An 18332-nucleotide genomic window follows, 5' to 3' on the forward strand; every position below is an offset into this window, starting at 1 on the left:
TTAGATGTTAATTTTACAGTATATTATATTCTTGTTCTGTTGATTACTATATTTATAAATTGACTTTTCAGTTTTTCAAGTTAATATTTTTCTAAGTTGTCTGTTTAGGTCCGATATAATCCTATATTTCGTTGAATAGTTTTCTATTTATTATTATACTCTCATTGTTTAGTTTGCAGTATCTTCCTTTTATTTCTTTTCTTCTTTCCTTTCTTTTTCTCCCCCCATGGGAATTTTTAGTAAAAGGTGAAAGATTCATACGATCTGAAGAGAAACACAAGTATCGTTCAGTATCTTACTTTGTCTACATTTTCAGAGGAACAGTGCTTTTCACTGTTTAATCATCGGCTTTGACTCTTTGTTAAATAAAAGGTATTTAACTTAGTATCCTTTCCAGTGTTCCAAATCTCCATTAATTTTCCGAATTAATTGTGCTTCCAAGAAACTTTTAAAAATATATATTCCATAGCTGTTCTGTTCTTTAGTAGTAAAACCTTATTAGGATGGGCTTGGGTTAATAACATTGAGCACCCTATATATATAGATCACTATATATAGATCACTTTTTCTACGCAGGTGTAAAAATAATCCGTCCTACATTTGAAAAATTTATAATAGAATGCAGTTTTAGTATGACTCTTTAGTCCCTATTTTCATGGATAGTCTCTGAATTCTTTACTTCTTACATGACTGGAGTGGACATCACCTTGTTCCATTACCTTTCTTAGTTCTATAATTTGTCTTCAAATACTACCTTTATATAATATAAAGGGAAGGGCCTTCCTTTACAGTTAGTTTTATCATCCATCTCTTTTTACTGCTTACATCCTATATTTTAAAAGCAGAATATATTGGTATCTGTACAGGCCCGCGAGTGGGGTGGGGAAGGTGTTTATCTGTGATTTAGGAGCCCAAGGCCCAGAACCTTGGAACTTTGACTTCCTTACTTTGTACCTGTCATAGTTACCTATGGGAAAATCTAATTTTGTTCTGTTAATTATGGCCGTGTTTACAAGTTCATGGAGGCATAACAGCTCTGTTACATTTAAGGTAGGGACCTATGCATATCCTATTAGAAACGGGCTCAGATCTCTAAAAACTCAAGTCCCTCATTTCTGTTTATCTGTGTGAACCGCAAAGTAATGATCCTGGCAGCCCCACCAACCAACAGACTGGGGAGAATTCTTAGATATTTGAGAGTATTGGATGAGCCTCAACTCGTCCCCTCTATGTTTAAGGAATATTTTCTGCTTTAGCATGAAAGAATCAAATTGACTTTCCTCAAGCTTTCCTCTTTGAAAGCTGTGTAATAACTTTATGTGTATTAATATTATTGTCATTGGTACCCTTGATTGATTTCCCTTGTTCATATCTGAAACTTACCAATAATGTTTCTTGGGTGGACTTTTGAATTATATTTCGTCAGGTACTCTAACTCACCATTAGTTTATAACTTAGCTATTTAGTTACATGTTTTTACCTACACCTCACTGGTATTGGTGAAATCCCTTCCATCTTTTAGGTGTAATTACGTAATTGAAATTTTACTTTGGATACATTTTGTTGTATTAAACCCTAACCATCCCAAAGTACTTCATATTTTGAGTTTAAAATATTGCATAGGCTTTAGCTCTTGTTTAGCTGGCTTTGGTATCAGACCTAGCCTTACTTCCTGCCTCTACTGTATTACTTATAGCTATGTGCCTTTAGGCAAATTGCTTCTTTTCTGTAAGCTTCATTTCTCTCATCTGTAAAATATGGATTGTAAGTACCTACATTGTAGGGTGGTCGTATTGATTAAATGTGATTATAAAACATGTAAATTGCTTATCATAGTCCAAAAAACACTTAATGAATAGTAGTGCTGATGATTGTATCTTTTTTTTTGAATTTTATTTATTTTTTTATACAGCAGGTTCTCATTAGTTATCCATTTTATACATATTAGTGTATATATGTCAATCCCAATCTCCCAGTTCATCCCACCACCACCGCCCACCCACCACTTTCCCCCCTTGGTGTCCATACGTCTGTTCTCTACATCTGTGCCTGAATTTCTGCCCTGCAAACCGGTTCATCTGTACCATTTTTCTAGGTTCCACATATATGCGTTAATATACGATATTTGTTTTTCTCTTTCTGACTTAACTTCACTCTGTATGACAGTCTCTAGATCCATCCATGTCTCTACAAATGACCCAATTTCGTTCCTTTTTATGGCTGAGTAATATTCCATTGTATACATGTACCACATCTTCTTTATCCATTCGTCTGTTGATGGGCATTTAGGTTGCTTCCATGTCCTGGCTATTGTAAATAGTGCTGCAGTGAACATTGGGGTGCATGTGTCTTTTTGAATTATGGTTTTCTCTGGGTATATGCCCAGTAGTGGGATTCCTGGGTCATATGGTAATTCTATTTTTAGTTTTTTAAGGACCCTCCATACTGTTTTCCATAGTGGCTGTATCAATTTACCTTCCTACCAACAGTGCAAGAGGGTTCCCTTTTTTCCACACCCTCTCCAGCATTTGTTGTTTGTAGATTTTCTGATGATGCCCATTCTGACCGGTGTGAGGGTCGTTTCTTTCTCTCTTCTCCTTCTGGGACCCATATAATGCGAATGTTGTTATGTTTAATGTTGTCCCAGAGGTCTCTTAGGCTGTTTTCATTTCTTTTCATTCTTTTTTTTTTATTCTGTTCCACAGCAGTGAATTCCACCATTCTGTCTTCCAGGTCATTTATCCGTTTTTCTGCCTCAGTTATTCTGCTATTGATTCCTTCTAGTATATTTTTCATTTCAGTTATTGTATTGTACATCTCTGTTTGTTTGTTCTTTAATTCTTCTAGGTCTTTGTTAAACATTCCTTGCATATTCTCGATCTTTGCCTCCATTCTTTTTCCGAGGTCCTGGATCATCTTCACTATCATTATTCTGAATTCTTTTTCTGGAAGGTTGCCTATCTCCACTTCATTTAGTTGTTTTTCTGGGGTTTTATCTTGTTCCTTCATCTGGTACATAGCCCTTTGTCTTTTCATCTCGTCTGTCTTTCTGTGAATGTGGTTTTAGTTCCACAGGCTGCAGGATTGTAGTTCTTCTTGTCTCTGCTGTCTGCCCTCTCAAGGATTGTATTTCTTGAACTCTGACATTAACAAGTAAATTCCTTGCACCTAAATTATAGATTTCAGTCATTTTCTGGATGTACTGTCTACTGGTAACATCTTTCTTTGGCTTTTGGAATACCCTTCTTTTGGGCATATGCCTAATGGAATTTTGAGGTTATGTTCATTCAATAGCGACAATAGTGGCAGATTTATTTATTTATTTATTTAAAATTTTTATTTTATTTATTTAGTTTTGGCTGTGTTTGGTCTTTGTTGCCGTGTGCGGGCTTTCTCTAGTTGTGGTGAGCGGGCTTCTCATTGCGGTGGCTTCTCTTGTTGCAGAGCATGGGCTCTAGGCACCCAGGCTTCAGCAGTTGTGGCTTGTGGGCTCTACAGCGCAAGTTCAGTAGTTGTGGCGCATGGGCTTAGCTGCTCCGCAGCATGTGGGATCTTCCCAGACCAGGGCTCGAACCCGTGTCCCCTGCCTTGGCAGGCAGATCCTTAACCACTGTGCCACCAGGGAAGCGCAGTGGTAGATTTATTAATTAGACACCTAGCAGTGAGGACATTGTTAGTTTAGCATCATCTCACACCTGATCCATGCCCATCCCCTTCATCTCCGTCTGTCAGTATTACCCATAAGATTACTGAACTAATCATAGATTGACAGCCTGAAGAGATCCTAGGATATACACTCCTTTCTAAGTTTTCTTCCAAAGATCTCCTTTTTTGTTTTCATCTCATCCTCTCTTCTCTTCCCATAATCTTTTTGTTATCTCAACCTTATTCATATTATCTTCCTAGTATAAATATTATATATACAGTTCTTTAAAGCTTGAAAACCATATGAAAATGTCTTTGTAAATGTTGTTTGTATCTGTGTTGTCTGTTATTTTAGATTGTATGCTCAAAGTAAGCAAGGATTATGCCCTTTTTGATTTAAATTGTATTTAGTGTCAGTGTTTTATGCATAAAAATTATGTATTTGTCAATGGCCTTTTTTCTTGTGATGATAGTTACCTTTTCTGTTGTTTCAAGGAAACAACAAAAAACCCTTTTCCCCATATTTTCTCTTTCTTTTCTTTCTCTTATAGTGGTTCCCTTGATAATTAATGTGTTTTATCTTAATTCCAGTCAGCAGGTCATATTTATTGTATTCCTGCCTGTCCAAGCACAAAATAATTCTGTGCTCTTTAATTATCTTCCTCTATTAATATCTGTGAGAAGTCTTTAGTTTGTTATTCTCAAATGGCAGTAGGGATTTTTAAGAGGGAAGTTGGTGTCATAACTACCTGGGGATTTTACATATGAATGTATATTTTCACTTTGGAAATTATGACTCAGAGGATAATATGGACATGTGTAATAGTGTACTATTGTGGAAAAAGCTCCCTCCGTGATTCTAATGTCTGCTACTTCTTTTCCACAGCCTCCCCATCCTAGAAGAGCTTTAGTTTTCATTATTTACACAGCATTTTTTACTCATGGTCTTAAATTTCTTAAAGAGCTTATTTCCTTTTTCTAATTGAGTGCTATTTTGTCACTACCTAAAATTCCTAAAAACATTCCTAAATACAGTGTTTTGCCTGTGAAACCAGCTTATAGATTAAATGGCATGCCCAAATTAGCATAAACATGGTGAAAAGAAGGTGGTTTTTATTTTCATATTTCACAGAGTCTGGTTCATAGTGGCTATTCAGATATTTTCGGTGAGAGCTCGTTCAGAAACAGTATCTGTTTATCTGGTAAAGAGGAGGATTTAATCCTTTTTTAAAATTATTATTCAGAAGATTTAAAAAGATTTTTAAAATTGCCTACTCCTTTCCCTACCTTCCAATTTTCTAGAAAGGTTGTTGTTTATTTCTTTAGCATCCACAATTAATGTGTTTTCCATCTCCTTGCAATTCACGTGTAAAAGCTCCCTTCTTAATCTTCCCTGTATAGGAGGAGTAGCTGCTCACTATTACCCATTCGGTTGGACTTTTTTTTTTTTTTTGCGGTACGCGGGCCTCTCACTGCTGTGGCCTCTCCCGTTGTGGAGCACAGGCTCCGGACGCGCAGGCTCAGCGGCCATGGCTCACGGGCCCAGCCGCTCTGCGGCATGTGGGATCTTCCCGGACCGGGGCACGAACCCATGTCCCCTGCATCAGCAGGCGGACTCTCAACCACTGCGCCACCAGGGAAGCCCTCAGTTGGACTTTTGAAGGCCATTTTCTTTTGTCCTTTCTCATTCTTCAGGATATGCGAGGTAGAAAATAGTAATTCTTGAAAAACCTTTATTTTTTAGTCACCTTCAAAATACAGGTGGGAAAGGAGTTGCCCAGAATTTTTCTTTTTCCTGGTCTTTCTTATCTCAGAATATATCAAATGTGAATAAATTAAATTATGTATAATGCAGTTTAAGTTGTTTAAAACTAAGGCACTTATAAATAGCATAAATAGAGCATTTCTGTGTATAGGAAGCCAACATGATGATAAGAACTCCTGGTCTGAGAATCAGAAATAATAAAATACTATCAGTTCATGTTTTGAATTGATGTTATTTAATTCTCATGCCTGTGATAATCACCTACAACAGTCCCCATTTTAAACAGATGAGAAAACTGAAGCACAGGGAAGTTACATTATTTTTCCGAGGTAGAAGTCATGAAATTGGGTTTTGAACTCAAGTCCTAGATCTAATGGTAACTAAAGCAACTAAGTTACAGGGTCAAGACATTTCATCTGTGTTTTCTGTAAAGTTACTACATGAGTAATTTTCAATGTTAATTCCATGTGTACCATTTTAGGTCTCTCCCACACTATATAGAATACTTTATTTTTTTATAAATTTATTTATTTTATTTGTTTATCTTTGGCTACATTGGATCTTCGCTGCTACTTGCAGGCTATCTCTAGTTGCAGTGAGCCGGTGCTACTCTTCGTTGCGGTGTGCGTGCTTCTCATTGCGGTGGCTTCTCTTGTTGCGGAGCCCGGGCTCTAGGCGCACAGGCTTCAGCAGTTGTGGCTTGCAGGCTCTAGAGCGCAGGCTCAGTAGTTGTGGTGCATGTGCTTAGTTGCTCCATGGCATGTGGGATCTTCCCGGACCAGGGCTTGAACCCGTGTCCCCTGCATTGGCAGGCGGATTCTTAACCACTGCGCCGCCAGGGAAGTCCCTAGAATACTTTAAAATGATATACTTCTATTAATACTAAAGAGAAACAAGTGAATTCTCTCAGACATGGACAGATAGGAAATGCATATGTGTAGGCCTTGTTTCTCTTTCCTTTAAGTGTGTTAGACGCCCATTCAGAAGCAAGCCATGGGACTTCCCTGGTGGTGCAGTGGTTAAGAATCTGCCTGCCAATGCAGGGGACACGGCTTCGAGCCCTGGTCTGGGAAGATCCCACATGCTGTGGAGCACCTAATCCGTGCGCCACAACTACTGAGCCTACGCTCTAGAGCCTGCGAGCCACAACTCCTGAAGCCCGGGCGCTTAGAGCCTGTGCTCTGCAACAAGAGAAGCCACCGCAAGAAGCCCGTACACCGAGACGAAGAGTAGCCCCCGCTCACCACAACTAGAGAAAGCCCGCACACAGCAACGAAGACCCAACGCAGCCAAAAATAAATAAATAAAATAAATTAATTAAAAAAAAAAAAAGCAAGCCATGAATTCTGATTCCTTTAAAGGTCCCTATAAGAATTTGTCATTTAATAAACTTAATTCATGAACATAAAGCTTAAGAACGAAAGCATGAAAATTGTACATACATGAGAGACAGAGGATTTTTACCAGACTTGTGTTTAGAAATGAAATGGGGCCTTAATAAAGGATCTGATGACTGACTAATCATAAATTAAATGTTATATCCTTTTCCTCTCTCTATCCTCAACGAAACAAAAATGATTTGGAGTTACACAGTGTAGCTTTATCCACTCCTCGGCTGCTGTCACCCTTTTTCTTCAGGTAGAGCAGCAAAGGGCCTAAAATAGCTGAGGTGGGAGTTTGTCCCTGAGTCAGTAGGCTTGTCTCTGAAGAAGACCTCCTTTCTTTGCCATTCTGGGTGGTGGGGGTGGACGGAAAGCAGGGTTTCTGATGTGGTCCCAGGAAGTGTACTGCACCGACTTCCACTTCTGTAAAGCCAGGTCAGCTAAATAAACCAGTGCCTGAGTGCTGCTGGTCTGTTCCTCTGTTCCTTTTAAAGAGTTGGAATTAAAGATCAGTGTCCCATTAGAAATGTGGCCAAATGTTACACAAGCTCTTAATCATGGTCTAACCATCGTTAAGACTTTGGTAATACATCCAAACTAAGCCACTTTTCACCTGTGCTTGCTAGAAGAGATGATAGACTTGGTACTTCTGAATCCCAGTCTTAATAGCTAATTTGGTGGAATGAGACAACTGAACCTGCTTCTCCTAAAGCCTGACTATCAGACATAAGCTTAATATAATTCCCAGCAAAGTGTTTGCATGAGAGAGCCTGTAATTTGTTAGTCCTGAAAGACGGCGCATAACACCTGGATGAAGGGTAATTTCGATGGCCCTTTTGACATTATTGTGAGGTTTGTAAAGGACCCCATGAAGCATAAAGCAGTGGGCTCAAACATTATGAAACTTTGATCCTTTGTGATATTGCTATTGGTGAGCTCTCCTCTGTAAGTCTGGTTCTGAGATTTAAAACTTGTATGAGAAGGGAACTGACATTATATGTACTAGTCAATTTTGCATGTGTTTTATTATTTAATCCTTACAACTACTTTGTGAGGTAGATAGTATAGTCCTTGAGGAAACAGACTGAATATGTCCAAGATTAGGATTCAAATTAAAATTTGGGTGTGATGGCTCCAAAACCACTGTTCCTTCTATCACATTTACTGCTTCTCCAGTCTTCTATTCCTCTGTCAGGCTCAACAGTGGGCTGCCTGAATCATAGGTCTAACCCACTCTTTCTTTCCTTCCCATTCTTTCTGTTACTTCAGTGTTCTTTTCCTTTTTAGCTGTGTCCAACTCACTTATGTGTTTAGGTCTTCTGTTGTCTTAGGAAGTCATGTTTTATGAAGAGTTCATGCGTTCTGGATCAGTTAGAAAAGTGAAGTCGAGAATAAAGACGTCTTTTCTCATCCTTGGAAGAAACCCCCAATGTGACAAAATCCTTGCAGTTCTAGGATATTGCTTTCCTAATTTCTTAATTAATTTTGGGAGGACCGTTTTCTACATCAGATTGCTAGTATGTTTTAAATATTAAATGTTTTCAACTCTTTTGAGGTATATTGAAGAACACTAAACAGCACATATTTAAAGTGTATAGTTTGGTTAGCTTTGACATGTAAACACCCATGAAACCATCACTACAATCAAGGTAACATTTTAATATCCTCAGAAGTTTCCTTACATAAAAATTTATTTTTAACTTTTGCAGATTTGTTCATGTAGCTCTGCAAGTATCACGTGGTAAAAATTTTAAGACTGAGCTGCAGTCTTGCAGGAGTGAACATAGAGGGAAAACCAGTGAGGCCTTCGAATGCTTAAAAAGACGTCTTTCTTTTTAACCTGAAAGCTACTTGAGAAAGAGTAAAGTGTTAGACGTTCTGGCATTTAGTAAAGCTATTTTTATTATTTGGTATATAATTTAGTCTTTATAAGTTTCTTGTGAAGTATTTTGAAGCCTAATTAAAAACAGCCATAGAAAAGTGTTGACCAAGGAAAATAGAACATCTGAGCCAGTCATCTAGATAGAAGATAAATAAAAACAACTTCAAAAAATTATGTATGGGGCTTCCCTGGGGGCGCAGTGGTTGAGAGTCCGCCTGCCGATGCAGGGGCACGGCTTCGTGCCCCGGTCCGGGAAGATCCCACATGCCGCGGAGCGGCTGGGCCCGTGAGCCATGGCCACTGAGCCTGCACGTCCGGAGCCTGTGCTCTGCAACGGGAGAGGCCACAGCAGTGAGAGGCCCGCGTACCGCAAAAAAAAAAAAAAAAAAAAAAAATTATGTATGAAATCAGAACAGAAGGTAGTCTTGGCAGCGTTCTTCCTACCCTGGGGAGCTTTCAGGGGTTCCTGGTCTGCGGAAGCAGTGGCCTGGCAGTCATTTATCCCGGTGGCCATCTGTCTCTGCTAGGACTTGAGTGAGGCCTATAATGGGTTTTTGAGGAGACGGGGAAAAAAAAGACAAGTGTACTTAGGTGAGCAATCTAAGCAAGCCTGGCTAGAATGTCTTTTGAACTAGTGAAGAATTATTAGATGAACTGCACCGTCAGTGAGTGGCCAGTGGGTGATGATTAAAAGCCTTTTGTAAATTGCATAATTAAACATAGCTAGGAGTGATTTTTGGAAACGTAAAAAAATCCTTATGTTATCAACTTTTAGAGTGGTTCCTTCCCTTCTTTGTTTAAATACAGTGTTTCTTTAAGCAAAACTCTCTTCTAACCATGCCCTGTTTTTTACACATTGCTCTCAAATATCATAGATGAGACAGTGATAGTAATAGGTCCATTCTGTCACTACATGTGGTGGCTTTGCAGCACTGAAACTTCTTAGTCAACACTTTCTTTTGCCTCATCTTCCAGATGCTTCTTTGACCTGTCACTGACATCACTGGCAAACGTATTGTTGGGCTGCATTTGGAGTGTTGGTTTCTTGCTCCTTGTGATTCACATTTGGTTCTTCATCCCTCTGGTATTTGTCCTTTGCCTTTTTCCAAGCACATTTCTTCCTCTCCTTAACCATATCATTAACCTGGGAGTCTCGTAGAGCTGTCACGAGCCCTATAGCCTTATCCCTGTGTTACACATTGACTTCTTCAGGAATCAGATTATTTTACTGTGTTACTTAACTATCTCTGACCCTGGGCAAGCTACCTCTCTCTTCTTCAATTTTCCCATTTGTAAAATGAGTATGATAGACTTACCTTAGAGGGCTGTTGTGAGGATTAAGTGTTAATGTATGTAAAGTGCTTAGACAGAGCTAGTAAGCCCTCTTAAGTGTTTGCTTTTATGTTTAAACTTACACATTCGAGATTATTACTCTACAAACTGCTTTTACCCTTTTCCCAATATGCTTCTTCAGTTACCTTCAGTAACTCAATTGAAGTATCTCCCTGAACCTGAAGCAGTTAAGAATCCAAGCAGAGGGCTTCCCTGGTGGCGCAGTGGTTGAGAATCTGCCTGCCAGTGCAGGGGACATGGGTTCGATCCCTGGTCCAGGAAGACCCCACATGCCGCAGACAGCTAAGCCCGTGTGTCACAACTACTGAGCCAGCGCTCTAGAGCCTGCAAGCCACAACTACTGAGACTGTGTGCCACAACTACTGAAGCCTGCACGCCTAGAGCCTGTGCTCCGCAACAAGAGAAGCCACTGCAATGAGAAGCCTGCGCACCGCAACGAAGAGTAGCCTCCGCTTGCCACAACTAGACAAAGCCCGCGCGCAGCAACGAAGACCCAACGCAGCCAAAAATAAATACATAAATAAATAAATTAAAAACAAAAAAAGAATCCAAGCAGAGAATCTTGTAACCCTAAATTCTGTCACTCTTATTTCCTGGTTAGGTGATTCCTTTCCTAACCTATCATTAGGTCTTGCCCCTTACCACCAGTTCTCTCAGATCCATTTCTTTGCATTGTTAGTCAGCTAGTCATTTTAGCAGGGCCCCCTGATTCCAGTCACTCTCCCTTCATGCAAATAATAAAATAATCTTTAGGCTTTGTCTTCTTCACTAGCATAACCCTAGCACCTGAAACATTGCTTGGCGTATAGTAGGCACTCAATATTTGTTGGATGAATGACTCATGGACCTATATTAGCCACATGTACCTATACTAGCCTCCTCTAGAAATTTCCTAGGGTATTAAGTCTAAACTCCTGAACCCTCCTATCAGGTTTTCACTATTGCTCTCTGTTTAGTAATTTCACACCATTGATTGTGTATTCCACCTCAGCAGAGCCACTTGTTATCCCCTACTTATCTTGTACTAATTCTTCTTTTAAAAAAATATTTATTTGGTTGCACCGGGTCTTAGTTGCAGCAAGCGGGTTCCTTAGTTGGGGCAAGCGGGCTCCTTAGTTGTGGCTCGAGGGCTCCTCAGTTGTGGCATGCAAACTCTTAGTTGCAGCATGTGGGATCTAGTTCCCTGGCCAGGGATTGAACTGGGTCCCCTGCATTGGGAGCGTGGAGTCTTAACCACTGCACCACCAGGGAAGTCCCTCTTGTACTAATTCTTGTTTCCATATCATTCGTATTTCTTGGGATGCCCTACATTTGTATTCTGTGTCATGCCCAGAACACACTATTTCTACAGAATTTTTCCTTCTTGGCTCTACCAACTCTAGTCACATTTCTGTTGTGTGATATCTCAGCTCCTATGTTTGATTTTCAGTGTCAATTTGTATTTAAATCTTTGGTGGGTATGCTGTGTCTGCTCACCTTGATTATAAGCTCCTGGGGGTCAAGGACAGTCTTGGCTCTCTTGTAACCTTCTCTACTTAGTGCCAGTGACACATCCTACACACTTCCAGGTGTTTAGTAAGTGTTCATGCAGCAACTCTGGAACGCGAGAATTGTTTTCTAGTGATCTTTATGAAGTCCTAAAGAGATTGTGTGATTAGAGACCCTATTAGCAGAGCAGTTTTTTCTTTAATAAAGAGATATGGGGCCATAGAGTGGTGGAAGATTTAGGAGTATATTATTCAAAAGAGTTTGAGCCTGCAGAGGAGTCATTTTGCTCTGAATAGGTAATTTTGGGGTAATATTCAGCTCTGGGCTATATTGATTATTTTTATTGATACTTTATGATCCCAGATATTTAATTTGGGGATAGGGTAACCCATAAAACTGCAGCCTAAAAATGTAATTAAATGATGTTTGACTTCATGGCCTGAATTCTTCCCCTATTTAGTTTTTTGTTTAATCTAAAACTAGAGCATATTTATAACTCAGATTACAGTATAGTTTGACTGGTAGAGTGAGGAAAGGAATAAACCAGGAAACTTCATGTTAAATAAATTGCAAGTTACCTTTCCCCAAAATATTGGAATATGGGAGCTTCTAAGCAATAGAGTCTGGATAGCTGATTTCCAGCCCCGTAGATGGGAGGCTGCCTGAGCTAGAATAAGAAGATATGCCATCTTCAGCTGTACCTCTTCAATGGAGTTTTTATTCTCACCCATTTGAGTCTGAAAACTGAACCCCTGACTTGCTGGGCTGAAGGGCAGAAGGGGCAAGACTCAGCTTTCTATTGTCATGAAAGAGTGAGTATTCAGCTCTAGGAAGAGCCAGAGTGCCTGTTAAGACTGTACATTTGTTTTAAGCTTGGCATGCACTACTGTTTCAGCACTGCGCTAGAGGCTGCCATGGCACCTCTCGTCCTGGTTTCTAGGGAGGCTAAAAATATAGGCTGTCTTTCGGTCAAGACATTGTTCTGCCTGTAGTTTGACAGCTTTGGTTTGCACTTTTATTTTCTATCTCTTGTGGTGCATGAAGATGAAGCAGCATGTGCAAACCTGGAAATCACGTTAGAGGTCATTTTTATCCTGCCTCATTTTGCTAATTGAGAGAAGTATTACAGGTTAAAGAACATTGCTCAAGGTTGTACACCTAGTTAATAACAAGGCTGGGAATATCATCTTGGTCTGATTCCAAAGGTAATGATTTAGAATGGTGCCTCTCTTAGAGAATGTTTTTCTAGCAGAACAGTTATGTAAATATATATGTTCTTGTTTCTATCAGGCTGACATTACTGATGCCCCAGTATCAATGGGATATATATCTGAAGGTATTTTCCTGAGAGAGATGATGAGTCTGTAGTGAACTCTCCACCTTCTCTTTGCTAGTTTTCCTAATGGTCAGCCCACCTGAAAGGCACTGAGGTTTCTTTGCCTTAGGACAAGGCTATATCAAGTATATAAACAGTGAAGTTTGCACAACTGACTATTTATAAATAATATTTATACTGCAGTGTGATGGTTACTAGTGTAGGGAATTGCTGGTGATCACAACTGGGCTTGAAGCATATCTATTTCTACAGTCATAGCAGTGTTCAGATTAGTGAATAACAGAGGCTGAACATTATTTTTAAATACAGAGGAAAGGGGAGATTCACGTGTATTAATGCTTGGTGCCTGAGTTCTCACCCCAGCCCATCTTATGTAACTTAGAAAGCAGGCCCAGTTCAACCCTTGGTGGATTGGTGACTGTTCCAGTCTCATTTGGGATGCTTTGGATTTTCAGCCTATTGATGGAGATCAGTTTATTAAGTCATTTGTTCATTGGTAACCGTTTCTCAGTGTCCACGCCCCATATTCATTAGCCTGTGTATGAGTGTTCTGAATATGGTAGATATTGTTGGTTTTTATCCAAATTGATAATCAGCTGACATTAATGTTCCAGTTTGAGCAAAAGGCACATTATGAATAACCTTAAAATAAAACATTCATTAAGTATGCTTTCAGGTTCCCCAAGGGAAGCTCTGGTAATTACAATGGTTTATACTTTATAAAGAAATTAACCATGAATACCTTCTTTTAAACCATAAACACTTTTTTCCCCCTCCCCTGAGCTAGCCAGTTATAAACTTCATGCCTCTTTTGTTCTTCCTTTTTAACTCAAAGCTTCTCTGTAACAGATTGACTAATTTGGGTTAAATAAAACACCTCAGTCATTTCTGTGGTAGTTGTGCTAATGAGATCCATACATAAGCCATGAGACAATGGCAGCTGGTAAGCTTGTCATCTCTAGTTTGTGATCTCTTTGGACTGAGGACTTCCGGCCAAGTACTTCAACTTAGGAAGTCTAGTCACTAAGAGAACCACTCTGGAACACTGTGTTGTGGAGAATTGAGCTTAGGGATCTGGGGTTTTTGCCTTTTTTTTTTTAAGGTTAGCTGATTCATTTCCTAAAAAGATATCCCAATGTAATTGGCATCTCCCATTAATTTGGTCTAAGCATTGATAATATTAGTAAATTGGAATTTTGTGTGCTTTCTTTTACTTTTTTTTTTTCTTTTTTCGGTACGTGGGCCTCTCACTGTTGTGGCCTCTCCCGTTGTGGAGCACAGGCTCCGGACACGCAGGCTCAGCGGCCATGGCTCACGGGCCCAGCCGCTCCGCGGCATGTGGGATCCTCCCGGACCGGGGCACGAACCCGTGTCCCCTGCATCGGCAGGCGGACTGTCAACCACTGCGCCACCAGGGAAGCCCTGGTCATGGGTCTTGATAATGATTATTGATGATCACTGACAGAGATTGGCCTTATTTTACATTTTTTTCTCTACAGTGGCACGCCAATGAGATGTTTGAGCATTTTGCAAGATGTAAAGAAAAATGCATTCATTTAAACTCTTTTTCATATCTTCTCTTTCTTAAGGTGCACTTACAGAGTGCTATGATGAACTGGGGAATAGGTATCAGCTTCCAGTCTACTGCTTGGCACCACCAATCAACATGATAGAGGAAAAGAGCGACATAGAGACTCTGGATATTCCTGAGCCACCACCCAATTCGGGGTATGAATCTCAGCTCCGTTTGCGCCTTTCCACCGGCAAGGACCTCAAACTTGTGGTCCGCAGCACAGACACAGTGTACCACATGAAGAGGCGGCTACATGCAGCAGAAGGAGTGGAACCGGCTAGTCAGCGGTGGTTCTTTTCTGGCAGACCTCTCACCGACAAAATGAAGTTGGAAGAGCTGAAGATCCCAAAGGACTATGTTGTACAGGTTATAATGAGCCAACCTTTGCAAAACCCAACACCAGTTGAGAACTGAACTGGTCCTGCTGGCTGTCCCTAGATCCCTCCTGCTCCTTTTTATTGTTGTTGTTATCATTTCCTACTCTATGGCGTGAAATTTATTTTCACTGCTCTGAATTCCTTATGAATGGATTTAGTTCTGAGGAATTACCAGTGAAAACTTCCATCTGTGATGGAGACCAACGAAAATAATTAATAAAACACAAAGAGCCAGCCTTTGAGACTCATGTAATTACAGTTTCTAATTCAAGAGGCAGTTAAGAAATAGATAACCATTTATTTTAAAATACCCAACAACTATATAATGGCTGTATTTAAATGATTTGGACTGTAAATAGAACATTGCATCCATGCAGAACAGCACCAAGCACCTGTGAATATAGAATTCTTAAAAAATAAATCAAATACAATTTCCAGAAATCATCAATAACAGTTATAAAACTTGAGCTTTTTAAAATGGAAACTGAAAAGAGCAGTACTTGAGGTTCTCTTCTTTTCTGGTCTTAATTCCTTGCTCAATTGATATTTAGCCATAAAGGAGTAGAAACTGGCAAATTGTGTTTCAATATTGCTTTCCCCATCCCCATGTGTTGAGCTCCTTGTTTACATTCACACTAAATTTTGGTGCCTTCCAGCACGTTGGTGGCAGGCACCTTTCTGGAACACTAGGCAATAATTTAGTCAGTTCATTCAGATCTCTGACTTTCAACTGATAACTTAGTTGAAAAGTCTATTGTCCTCTTGCTGCATAGGTATTTTGAAATGTCTATATAATGAAGCTGTTTCATATCCAGGCTTAGAAGGACACTACTATGTAAAACCTTCATAGAACTTTTGAGAGCTAACTGTGCCCCCAAATGCATGGATATGCATGGAATCAAGTACAGCTGGGAATGTACTTGAATCATTCCAGGGATTCAGGGGAATCCCAGGGAATGCATGGAATCAAGTACAGCTGTTCCTACTGTAGGATAATAAAGTAATTATCTCTTCTCCCCCAATTTGCAGGAAGGGTGTAAGGAAAACCCATTCTGTCTGTGCCTGGGAGAATTGTGCCTGTCTTCAATCTTTTAGAAAAAATTTCAACTCATAATTTGCTAGAGTGAAATATTTACTGACATCACCTAAACATCGACAGTGAGACCAAATGTTGATACGTTGCTTTATACTTTAGTGCTTTCCATAGTTCACTGTTACCTGTAGTTGTGGTGGATGAGAATTTTCCTCTCTCATCTTTCCTAGCAAAGAGGCAAATTAAGAAGCATCTGCAGATTATATTAGAGGACTGAAAAATTTGGTGAGATAACCTGACTCTTCTGTACTAGGACTGGAACAAAGCTGCCAAGGATTATATTTAATTTGGAGCCTTTTCAAGGTTGGTCCCATAAGTGAGAAGGGGGCTACCAGGTGATTTCTGAACCCCCGAGAATCCAGGAGATGGAAAAGTAGAGGCAAGAAGGCACTTACCTTGTTCTCAAATGAGAAATAATCAAACCTTCACATGTTATTTTGGATGTGAAGCACCATTATTAATTTTAATGGCAAAATGAAACTAGTTTAAATGTAATGTTTAAAATACTATTAAATTTCCTATAGCCTGATTGCACATAATATCTATAATTGTAACATATCATGTTTCTGAGAGCTTTAACTGCTTCTCTTTTTCATGCAATCATTTTAAAGATTGTGGCTACATTTAATTTAGGTTTACTGATAATTGAATCTAAATTCAAGAGGCAACAGCAGCATTAATTCCAAAGGAGTATTTTTATATATGGAGGTGGAGATATGCGAGGGTATTTCAATATAATGCCCCTGTCATCAAAATGTTTCCTTATTAATTTGTGTGTCACATTGAACAGCAACATCTCTCAAAGTTTGTCAACTGGAGGACAAAAAAAGTGTTCAAATCTATTTTTCTTAAGTAAATTTGGTGATATAATAATCTATAGTTGGTAGTTTTTTTTGTTGAGGATTGGAGCTCTCTTAATAGTTTATTTTATTTTAAAGGAACGTGTACTTTGAATAACAATTTTCTGGGCATTTAACTAACCTAGGTGAGAAAACCATGGTGCTGTTTAATTGTAAATAGATTGATATAAGATTGGACCAATACTTGATGTGTACAATTTTAGTATGTAGGGTTTTTGTGCTTTTTTTAAAAAAAAAGTTCAATTTTTCTCTTTGTCTTTGCCTTTATTCTGGGTTTTTAATTATTATTACTCTCCACAATAAGGGTAATCTGCTTCATTCTGATTAAAAAAAAAAAAAAACCTCTAAAAAGGTTTTTCCCCTTTTTAAAACCTCCCAGCTCAGTAACTAACAAGTTCATTACTACCAAACTTAGGCTCTACTATGTCAAACCATACATGGTCATTTATAGATATACTTTATTTGCTGCATTGAAATCTTGGTCTCAAATAGGTTGTTGTTTTTTTCTTTTAAGAATCATGCTGTAAACCAAAACCCATAATTCAGTTTTTCAGAAGCACTGAGCTCATTTCTTTATCTATTTTGGATCAAAGTGGTAGGCTTTGATTGTTAATTTTTATTTAAAATAAGTGATACATACACATGGGAAAAAAAATCCAAACATACCGAAGTGAAGAGTCTCTCTGAAGATGCCTGTTCTTCATATCCCATTTCTTCTCCCCAGAGGTAACAGCTGTTCCCAGTTTTCTGGATATCTTTAAAGATGCTCTACCACAGTGGTTCTCAAACTTCAGCATGCATCAGAATTACCTGGAAGGCTTATTAAAACACAGATTGCTGTGCTCTTCCCCCAGAGGTTCAGAGTTAGTAGGTCTGAGTGGGGTCTAATGATTTGCATTTCTATAAGTTCTCAGGTGATGCTGCTGCTACTAGTCCGGGGATCCCAATGTGAGAACCACTATTTTAGTGTATGTGAGTATATTTACCCACCCTACCCTGTTTTTTCCATAAATAACATATGCTATTCTATACATTTGATTTTTCTCTAAAATGGTTAGTCTTAGAGATTGTTCCATATATGTTGAGCTAGATCTGCTTCATTCCTCTTACAGGTGCAGTAGTATTCCATTGTCTGGAGTACCACAGGTCAGTCTGGCTGTTTCTAGTCTTTTGGTACTATAAACCATGCTACTGTGAAATGTCCTTTTCTACAGCTACATCTTTACATCTATGTACATTGCTATATCAAACAGTATATACATTTAGGGAGTAGATGCTGAATTGCCCTCCAAATAGATTTTAACCAATTTAATACTATAGCAGTATGACTGCTCTTATTTTCCTATATTCTGACCAACTTTTTTTTTTCCCATAAATTTGTTTATTTATTTATTTTTGGCTGCATTGGGTCTTCGTGGCTGCGCACCGGCTTCCTCTAGTTGTGGTGAGCAGGGGCTACTCTTAGTGGCGGTGTGCAGGCTTCTCATTGCGGTGGCTTCTCTTGTTGTGGAGCACCAGCTCTAGGCCTGTAGGCCCAGCTGTCGTGGCACTCAGGCTCAGTAGTTGTGGCTCGCGGGC

At 39.3% G+C, this 18332-nt stretch overlaps 1 protein-coding gene and 1 pseudogene across 5 annotated transcripts in view; one reads left to right on the forward strand and one right to left on the reverse strand.

The window, feature by feature from the left end:
- Nucleotides 1–17002, forward strand: part of UBTD2 (ubiquitin domain containing 2) — a 57339-nt gene extending 40337 nt beyond the window's left edge. For all 5 annotated transcript variants that reach the window (XM_067732863.1, XM_067732864.1, XM_067732860.1 and 2 more), the window contains one exon: nucleotides 14441–17002. In XM_067732863.1, the coding sequence (XP_067588964.1) occupies nucleotides 14441–14838 (398 nt within the window). In that variant the 3' untranslated portion in view covers nucleotides 14839–17002. The remainder of the gene's footprint in view (nucleotides 1–14440) is intronic.
- LOC137222910 (U5 spliceosomal RNA) lies at nucleotides 191–283 on the reverse strand (annotated as a pseudogene).
- Nucleotides 17003–18332: the final 1330 nt, after the last annotated feature.

Source organism: Pseudorca crassidens, chromosome 3, assembly GCF_039906515.1.
Source record: "Pseudorca crassidens isolate mPseCra1 chromosome 3, mPseCra1.hap1, whole genome shotgun sequence".
NCBI lineage: Eukaryota > Metazoa > Chordata > Mammalia > Artiodactyla > Delphinidae > Pseudorca > Pseudorca crassidens.